The following is a 23,830-nucleotide window of genomic DNA, read 5'->3' as shown; positions in this document are numbered from 1 at the left end:
ATCAACATATAGCAGCAAAGTAGAACCTCCCAAGAACTTTTTATCATCCAAATCAGCCTTCAAGTTTTGTGACAAATGAATTTCTGAGGCATTACTCTTAAGGTGAATTCTTTTTTATTTTCAAGTGAAGGCAAAGTGGTGTTGACTAACTTAAACTGGAATGCTAAAGAATGCTCTGTGTTGATCGATTACAACACAGAATTTGCTTCCATGGAAATGAATGTTAGTAATGTATGAGGGTTAAGAACAACAAGGTGTCAAGAGATAATGTTTCTTACTCAGAGATCCTGGACAAACCTTCATATGCGGCCCTTAGATTTTCTTGCTAGCAAAATAAGAGTATTACAAGAAGTAGTGTCGAGGGCAAGGACTTTCAGTCTTCTGTTATGGACTTTGTACCTTGAAGGGCTTTTTATAAAGTATTGATTAATTCTGGGGAAAGATTTTGAGGGGTCTGTTTGAATCTTGATAGGAGGCGCATTATGAATTTTGCCAATATCATTTTGGAGATTTTGCACATAAGGTTGGTAGTTGATTCAATAGGAACAGATGATCTGTGTTTCCAGACCCTACTCTAGTGTTGTCAGAAATGGAGCAAATAGAAGACCTCAATGGGTCATTTAATTCACCTGGTTGGTTGCTTTGATGACTGCTGTTAAGTTCTAGAGTTATTTTCCCCTTTTAGGAGAAAGAAATTTTGGCATGATACTTTTCTAAGAAGTCTAAGCCTATTAAATGGATGGGGCAGAGGAACCGCAGAGAAAAAGGTATTTATCTCTCAAAGAGTCTACACAAAAGAGGATAGGCTCAAAACAGGAATCTCTGAGGTTCATCAGAGATCCCCATTATTTAAATTGATTTAGTGTCCTGAGGCAGGGGTTGTTTCGTTATAGTGGGGTTGAATCCCGAGAGTATACCCCAGTGTCAGGACTGGAAGAGATTTATCCATAATCTGGAGAAATGTTTCTCCAAGCCAGTTAAGAGGTAGGATTGAAAAGAGCCTCTATAGTTCCTTGGAGTTCTGCGATTGAGAATTGGGAGGACATTGGAAAGGCTGGTTAGACAGCAGAAGGTACCTGAAATGTTAAAACTTATCATCTCTTTTCCAATGTCCTGGCTCTTTGTGAGAATAGAAACTAGGAGGGTTTGGGCTTCATTTTGAGACCTTAATTTGCTGTAGTTGAAGATTAAGAATTATAGCAGTCTTTTAGGTGACTCACCCACAATGTGAGAGAGCTAGTTTGCCAGATGAACTAAATCTGGAGTGGACACAGTTTCCCATTCTATCCTGGTCCTTTTTACTAGAAGGGAAAGGTCTCAGTTCAGCCCATTAGTAAACACATAGCTAAAAGCTATGCAAATGGAATCAATATCTGAAGGAAGACCAGAATTTCTTTTAAAAATAACATTATCAATTGTAATACTTATGAATAGGCTCATCAGATTTTTGTTTGAATGCCTGAATTTTGTTTCTGTCAACAGACTTTGGAAAAGCCCTAGGGATTGCCTGATGAAGTTGCCTAGTGATTGTCTGAGCCTGTTAATAACAGAAATCAGTGGGCTGGTCGCCCGGTTGTAATCCTAGAGACCTTCAGGATTTTTCCCGTTAGCAATTTTCATCCAGTGCTGGTTCTGGCCTTCATTCACAAGCATATGAACTAGCTGATCCAAGTCAGAGCAGTAAGGTTGATAAATTTGAATGCTTTATTAAATTTCTCAGCAAATATATGAGGATTTTTGGTTACTTTGGGAAAATAATCTTTGTGGTTTGCAATTCAGCTTTAGTCCTGGAAACATAAGAAATTAAGAGTTTGGCCTCAGGATCCTCAGAAAGGTTAATTTTAGAGGCTCAAGTTCTGATAAGTTTAGAGGAAAAGGGAGTGAAGAGTTTTAGGAGAAGTTGGGGCAGAGAATTAGTATGGGAGACTTGAGGGTATAGAGGTGTAGACAGCATAGAAGAAAAGGAAGAAGTTGACCCTGGAGACAGAGCCTGAGACAGCCCAGGAAGAGGATCTGGAAGCTTCAGAAGCCACTTTATATTTCTTTAATCATTTGTTTGTCTTAGTTATTTTTAAATCTTGTTTTGCAGAAAGGCAATTTTGTCTCCTAATAATGTTTGGAAGCCTCAAAATACCGGTCAAAATAGGCATTTCATTCAGTTTTTGAAAGTTTTGAGCTATGGTTTTTAGTTTGGTTTTAAGAAAAGTTTGGAATTTTAAAAGTTCCTCATAATGGCGTTGATATTTTAAATTGCCTTTTGTTAGGTAGGTTCATTTAGTTCGAAATGTGTGAGAAAGGATTGTGTGTTTAAACAAAACTGGCTGGAATCCTGGTGTGGGGAATGCCCTAAAAATAGAAACATAACTGGGTTCCCATCTCTCAGAAGTTTTTCTCTTGAGCAATCAGTAATTTTCAGACAGCCTGTTGTTCAGTCACTAAGTCATGTCTGACTCTTTGTGACATCATGAACTGTAGCACGTCAGGCTTCCCCATCCCTCATCATCTCCCTGAGTTTGCTCAAACTCATGTCCATTGAGTCAGTGATGTCATCCAACCATCTCATCCTCTGTCTCCACCTTCTCCTCTTGCCCTGAATATTTCCTAAACAGCTCAAATATTAGCCTGCAGGCCTAATACCAGCCAATCCTAGGGGAACAGTCTGGTCCTGGAAGAGCCAGGCCAAAGGCCGCACAGCACAGCTCTAATGACACAGCCTAATTCTGAAGGAGTCAAGCCAAAGATATAACACATAGTTCCACTAGAGCAGTTTAGTCCCCAAGGAGTTACATCAAAGGCTTAACAGCACAGTCCCAGTAGAATAGCTCCTGCTTCAAAAGGAATAAGGCCAACGGCTCAAGTGGCACAGCTCCAGTGAAGCAGCTCTTGTTCCAAAAGAAATGAATAGAAGACCAACACAGTTTGAATTGTAACAACCTAGAAATCAGGCTGAAGTGTCAGGTTAGTACTTGAGTATATTGATAGAATAAGGCCTATCAGAAACAAGACCTAATAAGAAAGGATGAGGCCTTAAAATAGATTTCAAATAAAACCTGGAGAACTTCAAAACACAAAGAGAGCAGAAGCTTGGATTTGGATGGACAGAGGAGGAAAAACAGCCTTAAATCCCAGGGTTGGTGAGAAAATCAGTGAGCAACAATGGACTTTAAGTGGGTACCACATCTGTTTGCTCACCAGACTTGGAGTCATTGGGGTCTTCTCTGAATCCCCATACAAGCCACCAAAATCTTGACATAAATAGGTTGACAATTACTTCTCCAGCAAAAATGGGTTTATTTGGAATCAACAAAGATTTGCAATTTGGAGTTTACAACCATGGTGAGCTACATGCGAGTCCCAATACAGCAAGGAGAAGAGAACTTTTTCAAAGAGGGGGAAAGAAAGCTGGGAGGGCTGTAGTAAACAGAGAATCCATTGGAGGAATTGAGAGTTTAAAGTATACTGGGTTTTCATTGGGTGAGTTGTGACAGTCTCTTCTTGGCTAAGCTTTCGCCAAGCAAGAATGGGAAGTCTTTTTCTTCTTGAGCTTTGCTAACTTTGTAGGGCATGAGAGTTTGCCCTTCTGGCCTTCTGACTTTATTTTAATTAGAGTTTACTTATGTTTATTAATTTTTGCACATTGTAGATCTGATGCTGAATCACTTAACATAATGGTAATTGATTAGCAAATGTCCATTGAGCACCTACCATGTGATATGCACTGTTATTCAGTTAGTCCTTAATTTCCCGTCACTTAAACTCTCAATATTTTTATGAGGTAAAGCTAATTAGCACTTGGGAAATACAGATATCTTTGTATGAATCATTTGTATATACAGTCGGCCCTTAAACCGTGTGGATCCACTTGTATGTGGATATTTTTCAATTGCAAATACTACAGTACTACATGATCTGTGGTTGCTTGAAATCTGCAGATGTGGAAGAAATGTGAATATGAAGGGAGAACTGTGAATATGAAGGGACAACTGTAAGTTATATGTGATTAACCCCCATCTTGTTCAAGCGAAAGTGAAAGTCGCTCAGTCGTGTCAGACTCTTTGTGACCCCATGGACTATACAGTCCATGGAATTCTCTAGGCCAGAATTCTAGAGTGGGTACCCTTTCCCTTCTCCAGGGGATTTTCCCAACCGAGGGATCGAACCCAGGTCTCTCACATTACAGGCAGATTCTTTACCAGTTGAGCCACAAGGGAAGCCCAAGAATACTGGAGCGGGTAGCCTATCCCTTCTCTAGCTGATCTTCCTGGCCCAAGAATTGAACCCGGGTCTCCTGCATTGCGGGCGGATTCTTTACCAACTGAGTTATCAAAGAAGCCCCATCTTGTTCAAGGGTCAGCTGTTATTATGTATATGGAGTGATGATGCTACTGATCCCTCATAGTTGGACCTGAACTTGGAGGTTTTAGTAAGGAGCAGAGTTTCTTTGAACTCCTCATGGTCTCATTATCTCCAGACTGGGTGGCCTGTGCACCAGTGTCCAGTTTGAGAGGTGTCACACCACAGGGAGAAAGCCTCTTGACTGTGGTTGCTTGTTCTTGAGTGACGGGGGATGGAATGTCAGAGTAGAAGTTCCCAAACTAAGTTCTAGGCTAGCCTCTCAGTGAAAGGGTTAATCAGTGTTTAAGTTGATCTAGTCTCTCTTCTTTGTAAAAATCTGGTTACCATTTTCTTGGGGATGAAGTTCAAATTCCTTAGCTTGGCATTCAGTTTCTTCCAGAGTTTGATTCAAACCTCTCTTCCTAGTCTTATATCCTTCAAGCTGAGCTTCCTGCTATTTCTGGGTAGGTCCTCTGCTTTTGCATCTCTTTGCTTCCCCTTCCTACTTCTAGAATACCTTTGCATGCCTCTCTCCCCTGCCCTGTACCTCTTCCCATCTCTAGAGATTCAGATAGTACTAAAGTTTTAAAGTAAACTTCAAATGCCACTTCTTTTTCTTTTTTTTTTCCTGGGGAGCCTCCTCCCATGACTCCAGCTGAAATAATATCCCTTTTACACTTCTGTGGCTATTTTTCACCTTAGCATGCACTGCTTTAATTGATAAATTTGTATACATAAAGTACATGTATGCATGCTCAGTGTCTCAGTCGTGTCTGACTCTTTGTGTCCCCATGGACTATAGCCTGTCAGATTCCTGGGTCCATGGAATTTTCCAGGCAAGAATACTGGAGCTTGAAATGGCAATTTCCTTCTCCACGGGATCTTCCTGACACAAGGATCGAACCCATGTCTCTTGTGATGGCAGGTGAATTCTGTACCCTAGCACTGAGTAGACCCCTCTAAATTGTATTCTCCTCAAGGATATAGAATATATATGTGTCATCTTTTTATTTCTTTGAGTATATTGCTATCAGATTCTCAAATATTTGAGTAAATTAGGCAGTATGGTATAATAGTTAAGAATTTGGGCATCAGAGGAACCAGGTTCTTAGACTACCAGTTATTAACTATGTGGTTGTGACAGGTTATTTAACCTCTCTGAATCCACTTACCCATTTGAAAAGGGGAGTAATAACACGTCCTTAGTACAGTGGTTGTAGGGATGAAATGATTTAAATTGCTTAGTAGGTACATATTACACAGTAAAGTATCCAATAAATAATATATTTAAAGTTGTTTTGATTTACATAAAGGTGAGTTTGGATCTTCCACGTTTTCTTTGAAGGATATTTTCATGTAAACGGAATTAGAAACCTCATCCGGAAAAGGTTGACACACCTTTCTTTGTTCTGTTTTATTTCATTTTAAAATCAACCCCGAAAATTTCATTAGCTTTAGTGCTCTGGTTAGAAAAACAAATTCTCCAGAGTCAGTGCTGGCTATAGCCTCATTTAAGAAATACAGTTTTAGGGAAAATGGCCTTAGGAAAAACATTCAGATGTGTACTCAGAATGCACATTGTGAGCTGTGTTGTGACTGATGTGGTTGGTGGGCATATCATCGTCTGGAGAGCTGAGAGGTTTTCCGAGTCTTCTCCAGCCATGTTTGAAGAATGCAGAAGACTTCATCCCTCCACCCTTCCCCTCCATGTCTCAGGCTTGAATGGATTAGACCAACAGAGGTTCTTGGAATGTATCAGGACAGTTCTTCCCCCATGGAGGCTAGGGCCCTTCTCTCCATTGCTGATTGAGCATCCACTGGACATTTCCCTCCTCTCGCGGGTATCTTCATCAGTGGGACAGGATGAAGACTGGCCCTGTTGTTTCTCTGTGAGTCTTGGCACACCTTCCCTGGCATAGTCAATTGTCATCTAGAAGCTATAGGCAACACTGCACATCACAGAAATTAGTCAAATGTATTTGAACATGGTCTGTTTCCTTTTGCCTATGTAATAATATAGAGTTCAGGCTGTAGAATGGCATTGAACAAGGAGACATCACTTGCTTTTCTTACAAATTAAGCAATAGAACTCAGCTTAAGATGCCCCATGTGACATGGGGAAATGCCTCTCTCCAAGCACAGTTTTTGGTAGAATGTGCTCTCAGCTTGTCCACATATGGGGAAAGAGAACAGTCACTGGGAATTCTGCTTTCATCTGTTTTAGCTCCAGGCATGGGGATGTGCTGAGGCTGAAGAGGGACACCTGGCTGTGACCAACAGTGACTATGTTTGTAGCTCATTTTCCTGGTCACTTGGTATAGAGCTTGCTGGCATCTCTTTCTTCAGTTCTGTGGGAATCTTCCTTAATGGACAGTGTCAGGGCAAGTGGCTGTATGTTAATAGTAACCACATTCTTACGTGGTAAGCTCTGACCAGACTTGCATAGTTGGAAAGTTTCACCTAGTGTACCTAATCTTGTTTTTTTTTCTTCTTCTTCACTCATCAAGCATAAAATCAGGAATATCACCTTTGATGAGTGTGATGAACTATGGAGTGGCCAATTTCCTCTCTCCCTTTGTTCTTTCAGTGACACCTTCTCTCAACCAGTCACTGTGCTAGGTTCTCAGGATACAGTGGTGAACATGAAGAAACACAGTCATCACTCTTATGAAACTTACCATTCTGGGAGACCCTAATCAGATAATTATCTGAACGAAGTAAAGTTGCTGTGAAGAAGAGGTACATAGGATTCTGGGAATGAAATTGGGGCAGGGTTTGGCCTGATTAGATGAGTCAGGGAAGACTTCTTGGAGGAAGGAACTATTGCACAGAGGGCTGCTGGCAGGAATAGGGTCCATTCCAGAAACTGGCAGAGGCCAGGGCTTGCAGAGCCCACTGGGAGGTGGCGGCCCAGACCCTGCAGAACCTTTTAGGCCTTGGGGCAGTTGGGGGGGACTTTGGTCTGTGTTCTTAGAGCTCTGGGAAGCCATTGCAGGGTTCACTGCTAGAGCTGGCATGGTTGGGTGGAGAGCCATTGGAGGGACAAAGTTGGGAGACCAGGAAGGGGTAGTTTCAGTTATCCAGGCAATGAGGGGTTTTGGTTTACAGGTTGCTGGTATTGAGGCAGGAGTGTGCAGAACTGAAATGCATAGGAAGCAAAATGGACAGACTTGAGGAGGAGAGCAGTTGCTGTCAAAGATAACGCATGGGTGTCTGTCTCTGACTTCTGTGGCACGTTGAATGGTGGTGTCCTTTGCCTAAATAGGGACACAGGACGGGGCCTGTGGTTGGCTCTTTGGGGAGCTGGTAGGAAGAAGAGAGGGTTTCATTTTGAGAGTGTTGAGCTTTACCTGAGAGTGGGGCTTCTGAGGAAAAGCTTCAGCTTCTCTGGGGCTCATGTCCTCCTCTCAGCTCTCAATGTTGGTCCTCTTATCTAAAGAATCTGACATTCCACACAAACCAACTTGTGTTTCTTTGGCCAAGCAGATCAGTGTAACAGGTTTTGAGGGCCACCTTGTCCAGCCCTGTCCTACACACTCATTGTGTATTGTAATTCAGAATCACTCATGAATAATTCTAAATGCAGTATGATGGGGTGCAGAGAGTAAGTATAATTGGCTTTCAGAAAAGGGAGAGATTAACAAGGCCTGGGGCCTTTGGTGTTCTTGTACACACAAGAACACCACTTGTAAGCAGCCGAGAGGCTAATCCTGTTGCAAGTGCTTCCCTCAGCCGTTGGTCTTTATTAACTGTGGCCAGTTTCTAGATCCAGGGACAGTGACAGAGTAGCAAAGAATTTTAAGCATAGTTATATCCAGTCTTGCTAACTTTGGACATCAGATGCACCGGTAATAAACATAACTGTGAGGTTACCTTGAGTTCTTCATTATGTACGCGTTTGTAAGCCTGTGTGTTCATTTGCACATGTGTGTTGTTTTACCCAAGGAGCAAAAGGAAATGGCTTGATTAGTGCTATTACTGGTAAAACTTGTATAAACCAACTTAAGAAATTAGGGTAAACCTATCTATTTCAGGGAAAGAAAGGATTATACTTGGCTTACTCTCTTAATCTCTGGGGAGTTAGTATCTGCTGTAGCATCTCCAGGAAGAGAAGGGCAGTGTCCTTTGGTTCTCGAGTGAGCAGCAGCTTTTGGAGCAGCCTGTCAGGGCCCAGACTCCCAGCTGCTTCCTCGTCCTTTCACTGCCTGGTCTCCTCACTCAGCGGCAGAGCCTACTTACTCTAAAGCAGATCCTTGTCCTCCCTGGAGGCTGCCAGTCACGCCTTCCCTCTGCTCTGGCCAGCGTTCTGCCTTTCTAGCAACAGATGTTTCTGAAAAGTAAATATTATTGCCTCTGCTTGGCTCCTTGCTGTGTCTCGCGCTGCCTGAACATGAAACAGTGGGGTTATATGAGCAGGGTGCCACGAAGCTTGGCATGCACCCAGCGCCAACACCAGCCTCCCTGCCATCTCTCCTCTTACTGAAATGTGTGTGTGAGATTCCTGTATGCATCAAAATGAAGGCACCGGAAAGAAGTGTCTGTGAAGCTGCATATCCAGCGTGGTCACCTACATAAGAGGCCAGCACTCTTTCTGGGTGGCAGTAGCCAAGCAGCAGTGGCTTTTGGGTGTTCTCTTTTTGATGTTCTCTGCATTGTCCCAAGTAACAGAGAGGAGTTGATCTTAATGGGGTGAACCAGTGCAGTGTGCTCCAGGGACCTCAGTTCAGAGGGCTTGGTAGAGTTGCAGATCCGCGTCTTAGAGGTTGTGTGCGCTTATGTCAGCCCCTTCACTTCTCCCACTTTCAGTACGGGTGATTGTGCCTCGCTTCCTGGGCCCTGTTATGAAAGACTAATGTATTAAGGAAGGGTAGCCCAGCCCTGCCTAGAACAGAAGCTGACAGCCTACAGAGCGCTTACCCCGTGTGTCTCAGTGGGTCTCCTGGCAGCCCCATAGCTTAGGTAGGCCTCCTCACCCAGAGGATGATGACTTACATTAGGTGGGATGTTAGAGGCTTTATGACTAACCCAGGGTTAGTTACATAGCTGATCAATGATGGAGCTAAAACGTGAATCCAGGAGCGGCGGAGGTTGAGGTGAGGGCCAGGGCCTGGGGAAGGGATTGACCAATGTGTAGAACCAGGACCCCATGTAATGCCAGTGGAGAAGGGAGGTTCTCATAGTTGAGCTGGAAATGCTGTTCCAAAGGCCGGGAGTAGATGCTGAACAAGGAAACAGCAGTGTTCACTATACCTTTACATGGAAAGTTCTCTCTCAGGCATGTGTCATTCAAGCCCATGGTGAGTTTCTTTTCAGATTCCAATGGCTGGGCTGCTCACTCTACCCAGCTGTCCTTCCTGGCCCACAGCCCAGTGTTGACTCCATACCAGGACTCATCACCTAATCTCCCATCCAGGGGACCAGCCTCTTTATCAGCTTTGTGGGGCCCACAGCGCTTCACGGGGTATGCTGAGTGTCACCACACAGGGAAGTCGGGTCACACTCTGGTTGTAAGCTTACAGGTTTGTTTCTGGTTCCATGGGCCTCCCGAGGAAGGCCGCACAAAGGCCCCATTGTGCATCGTTAGCCACCGCTCAATCTTCGTTGGCAGCACGGCTTTTCAGGTGCCTGTTTGGGAGCTTTCCCAAGCCTGGCTGACTTTTCTCCTTTCTTCTACCTTGTTGAGAAGAGGGTCCAGCTTGAGTCTTACTCGCCCCATTGGAGAGGCACTGGAGGGTTGCTGAGCGGATAGAGAAGCACTCCTGTTCTTACTCTTTGCTCAGGCCTCTGTCTGTGAATCCCGATCGAGAAACATTCTGGCAAAGCCTAGACTTGAGTACCACCTGTCCACATTCCATGCACTGTAGGAAGAGCTTTGTCTTCTACTTAGAAACATTATTCTTCCTCATTTTCTTCCTGCCTGACTGTTGCCACCCCTGTCCTTCTCCCCACAGTGTTCTTTCAGATGCATCTGTTTCTTTCCTGACTTGCCAGGGAGTGATGTGTGTTCTTGGGGATATTCTCAGCCTGGGTTGGCCAATCTTAAGAGATGCCCTGAGAGATTTCTCTGCCAGAATCTCTACTTTTGGCCAAGAACCATTCCATTAAAGTGACTGAATCAGAGACTGCTGGCCGTTGGCCCCTGTGCTCTCCTCTGCTCCAAGTGCCTTCCTCTGCTGGCGACAGGTAGAGGGCCTTGCCCAAGGCATAGTGAGCCTGGGGCCCGCGTCGTATGAGCTGAGGCTGGGAGGGCAGTCCCAGAGCGGCAGCCCCGGTAAACCGTGCAGTGGTCTGAGCCTCGGACCCAAGAAGGGCAGCACGGCCCCGCCTGGCTCCATCGCTTGGGGTGAACACTCGGTTTGGCGAGCTCACTACTGGGGGTTGGATTTGTATATAGCTCTCCCCATCCCTGCCACACACATATTATTTAGCACGTACTGAGCAGGGTACAGTGCCAAGTACATGGAGAGGAAACAAACCAAGCCAGCAGATGGAAAAAACATGACCCCTAACCTCAAGGGACAAATTTAGGAACTAAAAAAGAAGTGCTGAGTATCATGGATGCTTTTATTCCAAAAGGTTCTGTTGATCTGTGAAGCCAGAATCCTCCCTCACCCCTGACTCCCCCTAGTACCTTATGAAAGCCAGACCTCGCTGCCAGTTATGCCTCATATTTCCCTCCTCTGGGAATTTGAACATAATGCCATTTCCCCTTCAATGAGGGAAACATGTCCGAGGGTAATTTGAATGATTAGCCTAATCTGCAGGAAGGCTGCACATGGAATTAAGTTAAGCACATTTGTGCCGAGCAGCCTCGTCTGTCAGGCCACTTAAAGGTACCTCGGTGGTTTATACCCTTAACAGAAGCTGAGGGTTCCGGAAGGGTCATTGGTTTTTATTACTGTCTTAAATGAAAGCTTGTTTTTAAAATTTGACAAGGGCCTCTGAGAGCTTTCTTTATAGATACCATGTGTGGGGTGCGTTTTTTACCCCAGCTCAGAACATTGTCAGGGCTTTGTTCTCGTGGCGGTGGTGGAACGAGGTCACCCAGGGAACTAACTGGTTCAGGCAGAGCTTTGTCAGGCTGGTGGCTGCTCTCCTCTGAGGGGAGCCCAGAGGGTTCTGAGAACTCAGGCCTTGTGTGTCCTTGAGTCAGAAGAGGAGGTTCGGGTACTCCTGTGTAGTTCCAAGCCCTTTCTGCCAGCTCCCACTAATGCCTGTTTGTCGTGTGTGTTAGATTGGGGTGCGTATTGTTGAATCTGACATGGGGGCAGCTTCACTGACCCATGTGGAGGGTCAATGACAGAGCAGGGCTGAACAGATCCTAATGTGGGCTCTGACTCCGACATTCTTAGGCAAGTGGATTCCCATGTGTATCAAGTGGAGATGGCAGGACTCTCTGTGTAGTTTGAGGAATTAACTACACAGAGGGGGCCAGACTCGTTAAAGCAAATGTAGCAAAAATACTGACTTGTGAAGCAGCTATTTCGTGTTATAAACAGTTACTTACTATTTTGAATTTACATTATTTTGTGCTCTGAGATGGACTCAGGAACAGATCTAGCTGCTTTTTATAGTACAAGGACTAAAAAGTGCAGTAAATAGGAAAGCAGATTTATTTCAGTAATTCACATTTTTTACTCTTTTTTTTGTTGTTGCTAGATTTGTCTTCAGCGAAGCGGAAATTTGCAGACTCCTTAAATGAATTTAAATTTCAGTGCATAGGAGATGCAGAAACAGATGATGAAATGTGTATAGGTAAGTCACAACCACATGTAAGAATGTAAAAAGTGCACTGTTCACCACACTTTCATCGTCCTCACTGGGTCTTTCCCCTGGAACAGCGAGTATGTAAGTGTCATAAATTAAGTCGATATTAAGAGTATACCCAGCAGAGTGAAGTGAGGATCAGGGGCCCTGGGGCTCTCCTGGGCTTTTCCTCAGAGTTCTGCGATTGCCTCTCCCCACTCTGGCCTGTAGGAGAGCGCGGGAAGGTTTGCGGTGGGGCTCCTGTCTCCACCCTCCATTAGGCATGCTGCTTCTGGCTGGCTTCTTCCCCCAATTCCAAACTTGGTACCTTAGGATTAGAGCAAAAGTAGAACATGGGGAGACGGGAGAAGAGCTAGATCAGAGGTCCTAATGCAGACATATTTTCTTGGACACTCATTTTTTTAAAACTGAATTAACGTATAAATTGAATTTGTGTCAAGTTCCAGTTTTTCAGCTTCTTTAAAAATTGGGGAGCCTGAGCAGCCGACCTCTCGTTCTGCCCTGGCAGCAGTTGGCTGGGGCTGTGTAGCTGTCATTGCCTTTGGATGTGGAGAGAAGCTGGGTGTCTGCATGATTCACTGCCCACCGCTCCCCCACCCCCACCTACCCCTTGCATTTTCCTTAGCAACAGATGGAGGTTCTCATTTATTACCTCACTGCGTTGTGTCTCCCTTCACCGTCTCCTGTCCATCTTTTGTGGGCAACACTCAGCACAGAGGATTTGCAATGTCAAGACACCTGTCTTTGCCAGATCCTAGTCTTTACACCATATCCTTCCATTGGGTGTATTGGTTGACTCCATTCAGTGAGCAGGAGTTGAGTGAGTTACACTGAATTAATTAAGTCACTAAATGCTTATGGAGTCCCTGTTGCTTACAGAGCATCAGAATCTGGGGATGAGCAGGGGGAATTGGGAGACAGCTGAGAGCGGTGAAAACATATCATTGTTGTAATGCCTGAAAATGTGAATGCTTTTACCAACAATACATGAATGCCTCCAATATCCTTAGGGCTATTGTATGCAATGCTTGTTGCGTTTGGAATAATTTCAATGAAAGAGACTGTCTACGTCTTACTGCTACACTGCCAACTGTGTTGCAATAATAAGGGGCTTGAGGATTCAGAGAGGAGGAACGCAAGGCAGAGAGGTGGCTTTCAATGCCAGCGGCATTGTTTGTTTAACTCTGGTGCAAAGAAAAGGTTGGGTTCTGACGCAGCCCCACAACAAAGGGTGCAGAGGTTGAATCCTGGGCAGGAAGCCCTTGAACTCCTGAGAAGAACTCTACCCCATCCAGCCTGGGAGCTGGCCAGCATCCCATCAGTCCTGGGGACTCTCAGGAACAGGCAGGCCTTTTTCTTGAAGGAAACCCTTCCCCAGCTTGAGTTCCCAGTGGATTATCCTGCATTTTGGGGTCATCCGTAATGGTTAGTGATGAAAAGACAAGGGGAGCCTTGGGAAGAGTTGTCTTTAGGCTTCTGCACATGCCAAGGGATTTTAGTCCGTAACATAATAGCTGTTTCTGGAAGGGTTTCCAAGGGCCTTTCACTCTACTTCCACCTCACGACCCCTTTCTCTTTTCCAGCAAGGTCTTTACAGGAGTTTGCCACTGTCCTCAGGAATCTTGAAGATGAACGGATACGAATGGTGAGTATGGCTGGGTTGCCCTTGGTCGTGGACAGTGTGATCATTGAGGGGGCACAGGGTTTGTTATCAGAAGAATGGGGTTGAGTCCAGGCTCTGCCACTTTTTTGCTCTGGGCTCATGAGCAGATCTCATCTTCTCATCCTTGCTGGGTTTTGAAGCCTTCTGTAAATATTAAAGGTTTACCATGTGTAACTTAGAACCACATACTTACCCTCCTAAAGATTCACTATAAGGTGTGTGTATATATATGTATGTATATAAAGTATATGACTTAGGAGGGATCATTTGAATTACTTAGCTTTTAGATGGAATAAATCTTTTGAATTTAACTCAGATCCCTTATTGGCAGAATGGGAATGAAGGTGCCCTGCCCTGCTCCCCTTCTCCTCACCTTACTAAATACATCTAAGAGCTCTCTTTTGTTAATTCTAAGGCACCTAACACAGTGCCTGCCATGTTGGTAGGCACCCAGTCAATGGGTACTTAGTAAATGATAGGAACTATAAGAAGCTTTTCAAAGAGAAGCAGTATGCAAATTCAAGAATCAAACACTGATCTCCAAGTTTCTAAGAGATATCTTTTGTATGAGGATTTATTCTGATGTTGTTCAACATTCACAGATGAGGGATTTTGTGTTCACAAGAAGCTCTTGTGGGCCTCCCTCTTATTCCTAAGATATTAGGAGTGAAGCTGCATGCTGCTTTGTCCCCAGGTGGGCTTGTCTCTAGGCAGCAGTGCCGCAGAGGAGAGTCATCCATGCGCATTGGTTTCTCTTCCCATACTGACAGTCAGTCGTTTCAGGACTAAGTACCACCTTATCCTGCTCAGGTTGCCATAACAAATTTCCACAGACTGAGTAGCTTAAACAACAGACATTTATTTTTCACAGTTGTGGAGACTGTAGTCTAAGATTAAGTTGCTGGCTGATTTGGTTCCTGGTGAGGGCCCTCTTCCTGGCTTGCAGACAGCCACCTCCTTCCTCCTTGCTGTTTCCTCACAGTGCAGAGAAAGGTCGGGGAAGCTCTCCTGCCTCTTCTAACAAAGTCGTTAATCCCATAATGAGGAGTCTATCCTCATGACCTAATTATCTCCAAAGACTCCATCTCTAAAATTTTTAATCAGTACTATCACATTGCGAGTGTTGATAAACTGAGGCTTGTTAAATTTTTAAGTTTATTTGAACAAAAATTGGTTCAAATTGGGTGGAACCAACCCGTAAATGGTTAGGAGCACCCCATCGAAAGGAGACAGGGCAGAGACTTTTATATAGCAGATGTGGAAGCAAAGGAAGGAAATTATTTGATTGGCTATATAGCTTAAGTGGTTTCCTTGTTTGGAAAAGTCTAGTTGTTTGTGATTGGTTTCATTTTCTTAGATTTTAGTTTCTTCACCTTGAGGGACTTAAAGCCTTGGGTTTTAGTTTGCTTATGTAGGCTGCTAAGGCATTAGAGCCACCTCAGTCTAATGTCCTCCTTGTTTAATTTAATAGGGGTTAGGGCTTCAATAGGAGAAGGCAATGGCACCCCACTCCAGTACTCTTGCCTGGAAAATCCCATGGACGGAGGAGTCTGGTGGGCTCTGCAGTCCATGGGGTCGCTAAGAGTCGGACACGACTGAGCGACTTCACTTTCACGCATTGGAGAAGGAAATGGCAACCCACTCCAGTGTTCTTGCCTGGTGAATTCCAGGGATGGGGGAGCCTGGTGGGCTGCCGTCTATGGGCTCTTACAGAGTCGGACATGACTGAAGCGACTTAGCAGCAGTAGGGCTTCAGTATGTGAATTTTGGAGGGGATGCAGTTCAGTTCACAAGCTCTACCAAGACATTATGTAGGCATGCATTTTCTATTTTAACTCTCATGATGACTCTATGAAGTGGGACCTTTATCATCTCCATTGTCCAGATGAAGATACTGAGATTTACATCTGTAAAATAATATGACCAAAATCACCCAGTTAATAAGTGGCACAGTCTGGATTCAAACCCAAGTGTGAGTGATATCAAAGAAGCAGGTGTTTCTTTAAAACTTCAACCAGAGCAGAAGTCTGTCACTTTCAGCTCTGTAGAGAGAGGCACTGTTTGCCTTGATTGCTCCCTGCTGGGTTCTTGAGCCAGAATCAGGAGGGTGGTGGGTGGAAGCAGAGCAAAGCTTGTGTGTGTGTGCACGTGCTAGTGCCTCAGAAAGGGAAGTGATTCTTTTGAGTCTGGTTCTTGGCGGAGTTGTTATTTGGGGGTGGGGGGGGTGTGGCAAGCAAATCATGATGAATACTCTGCAGATTGCTATGGTCTGGGGTAAGGGAATAATGACTGGATTATACTTTTCAGCTTGCCTCTGCAATTTTATTATTAATGTCAGTGAATCTAGTTTCTGCTGTCTGCATATGAGTATCTGGCCATCGCAAGCCCCTTCCCTAACCTCCTTCCCTTGTGATAACTTTGTTTTCAGTTCAGCTTAGCCTGGTAAAGCTGTACCTTCCTTGGGAAGCCTTCCTGGCCATCCTTTGTATTTTTTGAACGTCCAGTTCCTGCCTCTTACTCTGCTTGTGGAGTGTCTTGATAGTCACTGCATATATTTGTGTCCCATTGGAAGTATGAGTTCTTGAAGGGTGAAGAAGGGGTTACTGTGTTCCCATATTAGCTTAGTGCTTGGAACTGAGTGGAAATTATATAGTCATAGAATCTTAGACCCATATGGACCTTTCTCCTAACTGTGTACAGCCCCTTATTTGACAGATAAGAAAAGTGAGATGTCCTGAAGACTGATAGCTTGCAGTAGCAGGTACTGGGACAAGGACTTGGGCGTCCTGATTCCCATGTGGGAAGTTAGGGCTTTTGTGTATTTAGCATCTAGTGAGGGCTGGATTCTCCCCATGGAGGCCCATTGGAACAACTTGGGGAGTTTAAAAGATACTGATGCGTGGAGTGAGGTACAGAGTTTCTGATTTATTGGTCTGGAGCCTGGCCTGGAGACTGGGAATTTTAAAAATTCCTCAGGTGAGCCCAGTTTTCAGTTAACATTTAGAACCACTGACTTAGGGGCTCTGAGCACCATTGTGTTTGAGATTTATACTTGATTTGTGGAAAAGATGAAATAAGTAAGCCAAATGACAGTATAAATCAAGCAAGTTAAACAGTATTGCAGCACTGTAGAGTTAAAATATTCTAATGGAAATGCTCTCAAAAGTGAGAAAAAGGCAAACGGCAATAAATTTGGAGACCTGCCACCTTCTCCCCTTCACATTGTCTAGTTAGTTCTTTGCTGTCTCCATCTATGGCTTCTGGCATTTACTCTGTTAGTTTCATTGCAATGGATAGGCATGTGATTTAGAAAAATAATGCTTTGTTGCGATGAGATTCCTGAAATAATTAGTTGAGTGACGAGTGAGCAGTGAATGACTTAAAAGGAAAGATTGTAAAATATCATGCTGCCTTAGAAAAGAATATAGAATCTTAGAGCTGGAACAGTTCACCCCACTTATTTTGCAGATGAGGAAATTAGAGCCTAGAGAGGTTAAATGTTTTGCCCATGGTCACACAGTTGGCAGCCAACCAAGAATCAATTCATTCATTTATTTAATTGTTGAAAACGTTTGAATATTCCTTTGTTTCAGCACTCTTCTGTGTTTTGGGGATGGTGGTGGACAAGTGAGCATTTATGAGTGCCGTGTATGTGCGTATATTGTAATGGTGAAATAGAGAATTTTAGCTAGTCTACATCTTCTGAAGAAAATGCTTGGTCAGGTGGTGGGAAGTTTCTTTGGATTACTTTGGCAGTAGAGAAAGCCTCCCTAAAGAGGTAATATTTAAGCTGAAAACTGAATTGCAAGAAGTAATGAGTTGTCCACACAAGAATTTGGAAACAGAACATCTAAAAGAACAACCAAATGCAGAGTTTTGGAAGTGGGGAAGGTTTGGTCCATTTGAGGTGCCTTTAGGTGACAATAAGGCTTCCCTGATAGCTCAGTTGGTAAACAGTTTGCCTGCACTGCAGGAGACTCCAGTTCGATTCCTGGGTTGGGAAGATCCGCTGAAGAAGGGATAGTCTACCCACTCCAATATTCTTGGGCTTCCCTTGTGGCTCAGCTGGTAAAGAATCTACCTGCAATGTGGGAGACCTGGTTTCAGTCTCTGGGTTGGGACGATCCCCTGGAGAAGGGAAAGGCTACCCACTCTAGTATTCTGGCCTGAAGAATTCCATGGACTATTACAGTCTATGGTGTCGCACAGAGTCGGACATGACTGAGCAACTTTCACTTTCAGGTGACAGTGTGGTTGGAGGGCAGGACCTGAGGGGGTGAGTACAGTGAGATGAAGTTGATAGGCAGCCAGGAAGCACAAGTGTCCTGATCCCAGTCCAGAACTAGTAGGGAGGGCTACATAGAATCAGTCTTGGATGGTTTTTATGTCACCAAAGGTGGGATTTTTTTGCAGGGAGTGTTAACATAGCCTTAGGGTTGAATATATCTACTTAAATATAACTTGGCTGAATGAGCACTTACAAGAAGATGTCCACCGAAGCTTGAAATTTAGACCCTACTCTGTCACCAGTTCTGCTCTGCCTTCAGTGTGGTTGCTTACATTTTTAAAGGTTCTCATTTTTATTTTTAAAGAATCTGTCTTACTCATGCATAGGAAGAATACTGTATTTTGAACCAATGACTAAATTTTGATTTCGCATGCTGTTGGTTCAAGTGTTCTGAAGAGGTGACGCAGGCACCATTGTGCTAACTCAGATTTTATACTGAGGCATGGGGTAGTTTTTTGTGCCAGAACTGCTTTGCTTCTTTACTGAGATACTGCTTCTGTGCCCCCCTGCCTCACCCCTCTGCTTTTCCTCTCCAGATTGAGAATGCCAGTGAAGTGCTCATCACTCCGTTGGAGAAGTTTCGAAAGGAGCAGATTGGGGCTGCCAAGGTGAGAATTTTGCAAGCCTTCTTGGATTTCAGGACAGGAGGTCTGGAAAATACAACACCTAGTGTCTGAAATAAGACTGAGAGGTCAACCTCAGATCAGTCATTGTAGTGTTTTGATATCTAATTGTGTTGTGCTAGTTCATAAATCATCCAGAGGTGGAAACCGTGCCTCCTTTGCGTGAGTAGTTACCTGTGTGTTTGGACACTATGGAATTGTATTGTTTGCAGAGGTCCAGGACTGAGGCCTAGGACAGGGGTTGCAAATAGGCGCCTATGTATGTGAGGACCCTCTTCTTAGCCCACTTTTACTGTGTGTGAAATTGAGCCCTTTGTTGTTAGATCTTTGCATTTTTTCAAGAGAAACTGAAAAGTCAAAGTTTTATGTGAAATTTCCTGGCCTTAAAAAACTGGGGCACATAATTAAAAAATATATATTGCATGCTGTGCAAGTCAAAAAGTGGGACTGCTTCAACCCAGAGGTCAGCATTTGTTACCACTGATCTGGAAAGATGGTCGCTGAAACTTGGCTGATTCTAACCTGTTACTCATTTTTTTAAAGGTGGATTCTCCCGGGTTTCCCGCCCTCTGATAAATCACTAGACAGTCCTAGCCAGGTTGACCTTCAGTAGAGTGTTAGAGGCCACCTATGGGCAAAATGTTTTCATTGGAATCAATGAAAGCAAAAGGATTTTCAAGGTTTTCTTCCTTTTTTTTTTTTTAGCGGAACTGAAGTCATTTGGCTTGCAGCCCCTTGCGCCACCTGCAGGGGATCTTGGGCAATGTCACCCTCTTGTTGAGACGGTGTGGATTTTACTCAGTTGTGAAATGGCCTTGAGAGGTGCCTGCTTGTAGGTAGGAAAAACAGAGCCGAAGTATAACTAGGGGTGGTCTCTTCCACCCCCAACTAAGTGCATCTGCTTTCTGAAAATGAATATGATTAGGGCGTGAAAGAGACGTTCTGGTCAGTCACCGTTATTCAGAGGGATGGACGACCCTAATTTGAAGGAAGGACCGTGGCCAAGATTTTTCTTCCAGTTTTCCAGCACTTCCCATCCAATTTTACAGTTTTCATTTATGAGGAAATTGGAGCTCATTGGTATTGTATCATACATTCAGGAATGTATAATTTAAAGGAAGTCTTATTCTGCTAAGCTTTTGTCCAAGCCTTTGAACAGGCCCAGGGACAGATGGGAAAATGCCGACTGCCCCTCCCTGAGTTCTCACTGATGCAGACCCCATGAGCACCTTCTCTTTTGTGGCCTTGGGGCCTCTGCCTCCCGGTCCTACCAACACAGAAGTGGCTCTGGAGGGTCCTAAAGAGCTTTGAGGCAGAGGCAGAGCAGACCCATGTATTGAGTCATCTTTCCAGTAGTCACTTCTCCAACTCCCAAGCACAGACGCCTCTCACTCCGGCCTCTTCCCTCGGTGCAGCTTTGGGGATTACCATGGTTACCATGGAGGAGGAGGGGAAGTCTGAGCACGCTTCTTTTGGGCTGATGTCAGTGATGGTCATGACAGGAGCAGGTCCTTTTCAGACAGCTATAGATGGTGAGAAACACAAGAATAAAAAAATTTGTAGAAAACAGTCACTCACCAAAACATGTTTCTCCTCACACACACTCTCCTCTCATTCTCGTCAAAGAACCATGTGGTGAAATTGGGGATGATTTCCCATACCTCCCCTTTTGTTATTTATTTTTTTCTATATATCTGTTCCTCGTCCCCACCTCCACACTGTACATGTATATCACAGAATTATGTACACTTACAAGAACACAAAGAAACAACAGTCCCTCTACTAGGCTGTGAGGGAGCAAATTCAGGGATACCTCAGAGCCAGCAAGTTCTCTGTAGCGGCCAAGTGGAAGTTTCCCAGCTCTGCCTGTGTGATGCTTAAATTACCCATCCTCCTCCCCACTCTGGTGCCAGTTCGGTTGCTATAACAACCTGTTGCTACTTGAAGAAGCAGAAGTTAGAGTGCTGGGGGTGGTGGCAGGGAGTGAAGGTTATGAACGAGGAGGAGCATTCTTGTGCTAATTTGGCTGCTTTGGGGTAGGGCAGATCCTATGGGCTTGGCTTAGCCATGGCCTTACTTTTAGATACCTGAGTTTGGGGGAGTTGATTTTTCTTACAGCCAAAGCTGGGTTCTCCAGTGAAACTACAATAGACGTCAGAGAAGGTGGTTCAGAGTGGGGCTGCTTGAGCCCAAATCCCGTTTGTGCTGTTCACATATAAACATGGGGCGATTACTGACCTTTTTCCTAAACTGAGAAATGGGGATCATGATAGTGCTCACCTTACAGAGTTACTATGAAGAAGAAATCAGTGAACCCCTATAAAGTGCTCAGAATGCTGTCATAAGGTCATTTGGTATTAGCTGTTCTGTTCCATATGCACAGTTCATTCATAAGGTACGATGAGAGCCTGCCACATGCCTGGCACTGTGCTCCACTTTGCTGTTTGGTGGAGAATAAATGCAGATGTAGTTGCCTTGCTTGTGGCATGCAGGGAGAAAGGCCCTGTACAGAATGGTGTAAATAAGCATATGATCTTGCACATTGCGGTGGGTGCTGTGAAGGGTTTCCCTCCTGGAATGTGGGACATGGAAAGCGAGTGGTGTTTTGATAAGAAGGAGGTAGGTTTAGATGCTGGACCTCATCATTACTGCCACTACCCTGACTGCCACCACCATCATCAGCACGGAATTCTATCAGGCACTTTCCATGTGCCACGTGCTCTGCCAAGCACTGGATATGCCTTATCTCATTTATTCCTGACAGTCCTACAATGGGGTGGGTGTTCTTAATGCTTTTTTGTTAGTCTCTGAGCTGAAAGGGAAAACTGGAGGCATTATCTGGGCTAGTCATCCTGAATTTATAGATCAGGGAACTGAGTCCTGGAGGGACAGTGGTTTGTACGGAGTTGGGAATCATTACCAGGATCCTAACTCTGTCTTGGATCCATTTTGCCAAATACTGTGTACCCTCTGGAAGTCAGTGAATAGCATCTTGGTACCTGAGTGAGGAAGTCTTACTACCTTCCTGTCTAAAGAACATTATCTCAATCTTAGTGGAGTTATGCCCCCAGAGATCTTGTTGCTGTTTTCTCAGGACAGGAACTGCTTCCTGTTCCCTTGAGTTCTGGCTGTCCTCTTGAGCATGGAATGTGGAGGCTCAAGTTGCCAGAAAGTCACAGAATGTCAATGACTCATGTTCCCAGGCCTCTTCTCACCTCTGGTCAGCTGGACTGTGCTGGCACAGGGTTCTCTTTGGGGGGTTGCTGACAAGGCTGATGAAAGGGCTGTAGGAGTATTAATTAGAGTTGGAATCGCAGCTCCAAGTCACTAGATTTCTATGAAGGAAAAGCATTGAGTCAAGTGTTTTGTCTTGTACCTTTCCTTGTTTGAAGGAGAAATGTGTCCTCTGGCTTTGTCTCCACTTGCTTCTGCATGTTTTTTTCATGTATGTAAGGCTTTCAAACAAAATTCAGATTTGTAGACATGGACACTTGCCAGCTCAAATGGGTAAATGATGATTCTGCCCATTTTGTGAGGCTTAGAGTCTTGGTGTTGACCAGATAAATGGTGTTCTGATGCCACGGTTGCTTGTCAGCGCTTCAGGTGATGGTTTCTTGGTGTGTCCTTCACGCTTAGGCTCTGGGTGTTCTGTCCGTCTGCATTTATCAGTCCCCTCCCCCTCACTAGGTGAGCAGATCTTTGATCATACTTCCCCTCCCCAGGGAGGCCTCTCCGGAACATTTGTCTGCAAGAATCTTTGGGACTACGCCCTGTCTCCTTCATGGACCTGTGGCAGTCTGAAATCATGCTATTTGTTTACTGGTTAATTGTGTTTCTCCTTCTGCTTGAACACCCCTACCATGAGGGTGGGGCCTTTTCTGCCTTGTATTTCCAGTGCCTGAAGGATCCTTACACAGAGTGCTTGCCCATTACATCATCATTAAATGAAGAGGGGTCTCAGCTTCCTTATCTGGCAACAAATTTTTTTCTTCTCCTATAAGCCTTGGAGTTGAAGAAAAATATCTCCCGTGGAATCCCCGAAAGTCAAAAGCAGGAGTGATGCACCCAGTTAGTGCATTTGATCCTTTTTATCAGGCCACAGTGGACCTTCCTCCAGCCCCCTTGCCTACCATTTCCACTGAAATGTGGAGGGAAGAGAAACCACCTACGACGGTATGTCCAGGTGTGGGCTTAAAAGCAGCTTGTCTTGGGCTCAGACTCCAGCTCTGTCACTCTCTGGAACTTTTTACAGAAGTTAACCTCCTGAATCTAAGTTTTCTTATCTGTAAAATAGGGAATAGAAACTCAGTGACTTTGGGAGAGCTAATACAATGTTTCAGTTCAGTTCATTCGCTCAGTCATGCCTGACTCTTTGCGACCCCATGAATCGCAGCCCACCAGGCCTCCCTGTCCATCACCAGCTCCCGGAGTTTACTCAAACTCATGCCCATCGAGTCAGTGATGCCATCCAGCCATCTCATCCTCTGTCGTCCCCTTCTCCTCCTGCCCCCAATCCCTCCCAGCATCAGGGTCTTTTCCAATGAGTCAACTCTTCGCATGAGGTGGCCAAAGTATTGGAGTTTCAGATTCAGCATCAGTCCTTCCAATGAACACCCAGGACTGATCTCCTTTAGGATGGACTGGCTGGATCTCCTTGCAGTCCAAGGGACTCTCAAGAGTCTTCTCCAACACTACAGTTCAAAAGCATCAATTTTTCGGCTCTCAGCTTTCTTCACAGTCCAACTCTCACATCCATACATGACCACTGGAAGAACCATAGCTTTGACCAGATGGGCCTTTGTTGGTAAAGTAATGTCTCTGCTTTTTAATATGCTATCTAGGTTGGTCATCACTTTCCTTCCAAGGAGTAAGCGTCTTTTAATTTCATGGCTGCAGTCACCATCTGCAGTGATTTTGGAGCCCCCAAAAAATAAAGTCTGACACTGTTTCCACTGTCTCCCCATCTATTTCCCATGAGGTGATGGGATCAGATGCCATGATCTCAGTTTTCTGAATGTTAAGCTTTAAGCCAACTTTTTCACTCTCCTCTTTCACTTTCATCAAGAGGCTTTTTAGTTCCTCTTCACTCTCTGCCATAAGGGTGGTGTCATCTGCATATCTGAGGTTATTGATATTTCTTCCGGCAATCTTGAT

General features: G+C 44.6%; 1 protein-coding gene across 6 annotated transcripts in view; it reads left to right on the top strand.

Moving 5' to 3' along the window:
• ARHGAP26 (Rho GTPase activating protein 26) overlaps window positions 1–23,830 on the top strand; it is a 466,314-nt gene that overhangs the window by 108,937 nt on the left and 333,547 nt on the right. For all 6 annotated transcript variants that reach the window (XM_043465131.1, XM_043465127.1, XM_043465128.1 and 3 more), the window contains exons 2-4: window positions 11,995–12,090; window positions 13,686–13,747; window positions 18,590–18,661. In XM_043465131.1, the coding sequence (XP_043321066.1) occupies window positions 11,995–12,090; window positions 13,686–13,747; window positions 18,590–18,661 (230 nt within the window). The remainder of the gene's footprint in view (window positions 1–11,994; window positions 12,091–13,685; window positions 13,748–18,589; window positions 18,662–23,830) is intronic.

Source organism: Cervus canadensis, chromosome 4 (assembly GCF_019320065.1).
Source record: "Cervus canadensis isolate Bull #8, Minnesota chromosome 4, ASM1932006v1, whole genome shotgun sequence".
NCBI classification, from domain to species: Eukaryota; Metazoa; Chordata; class Mammalia; order Artiodactyla; family Cervidae; genus Cervus; species Cervus canadensis.
Note: the sequence above shows the minus strand (reverse complement) of the source record. Positions and strands in the feature narration are given on the sequence as shown.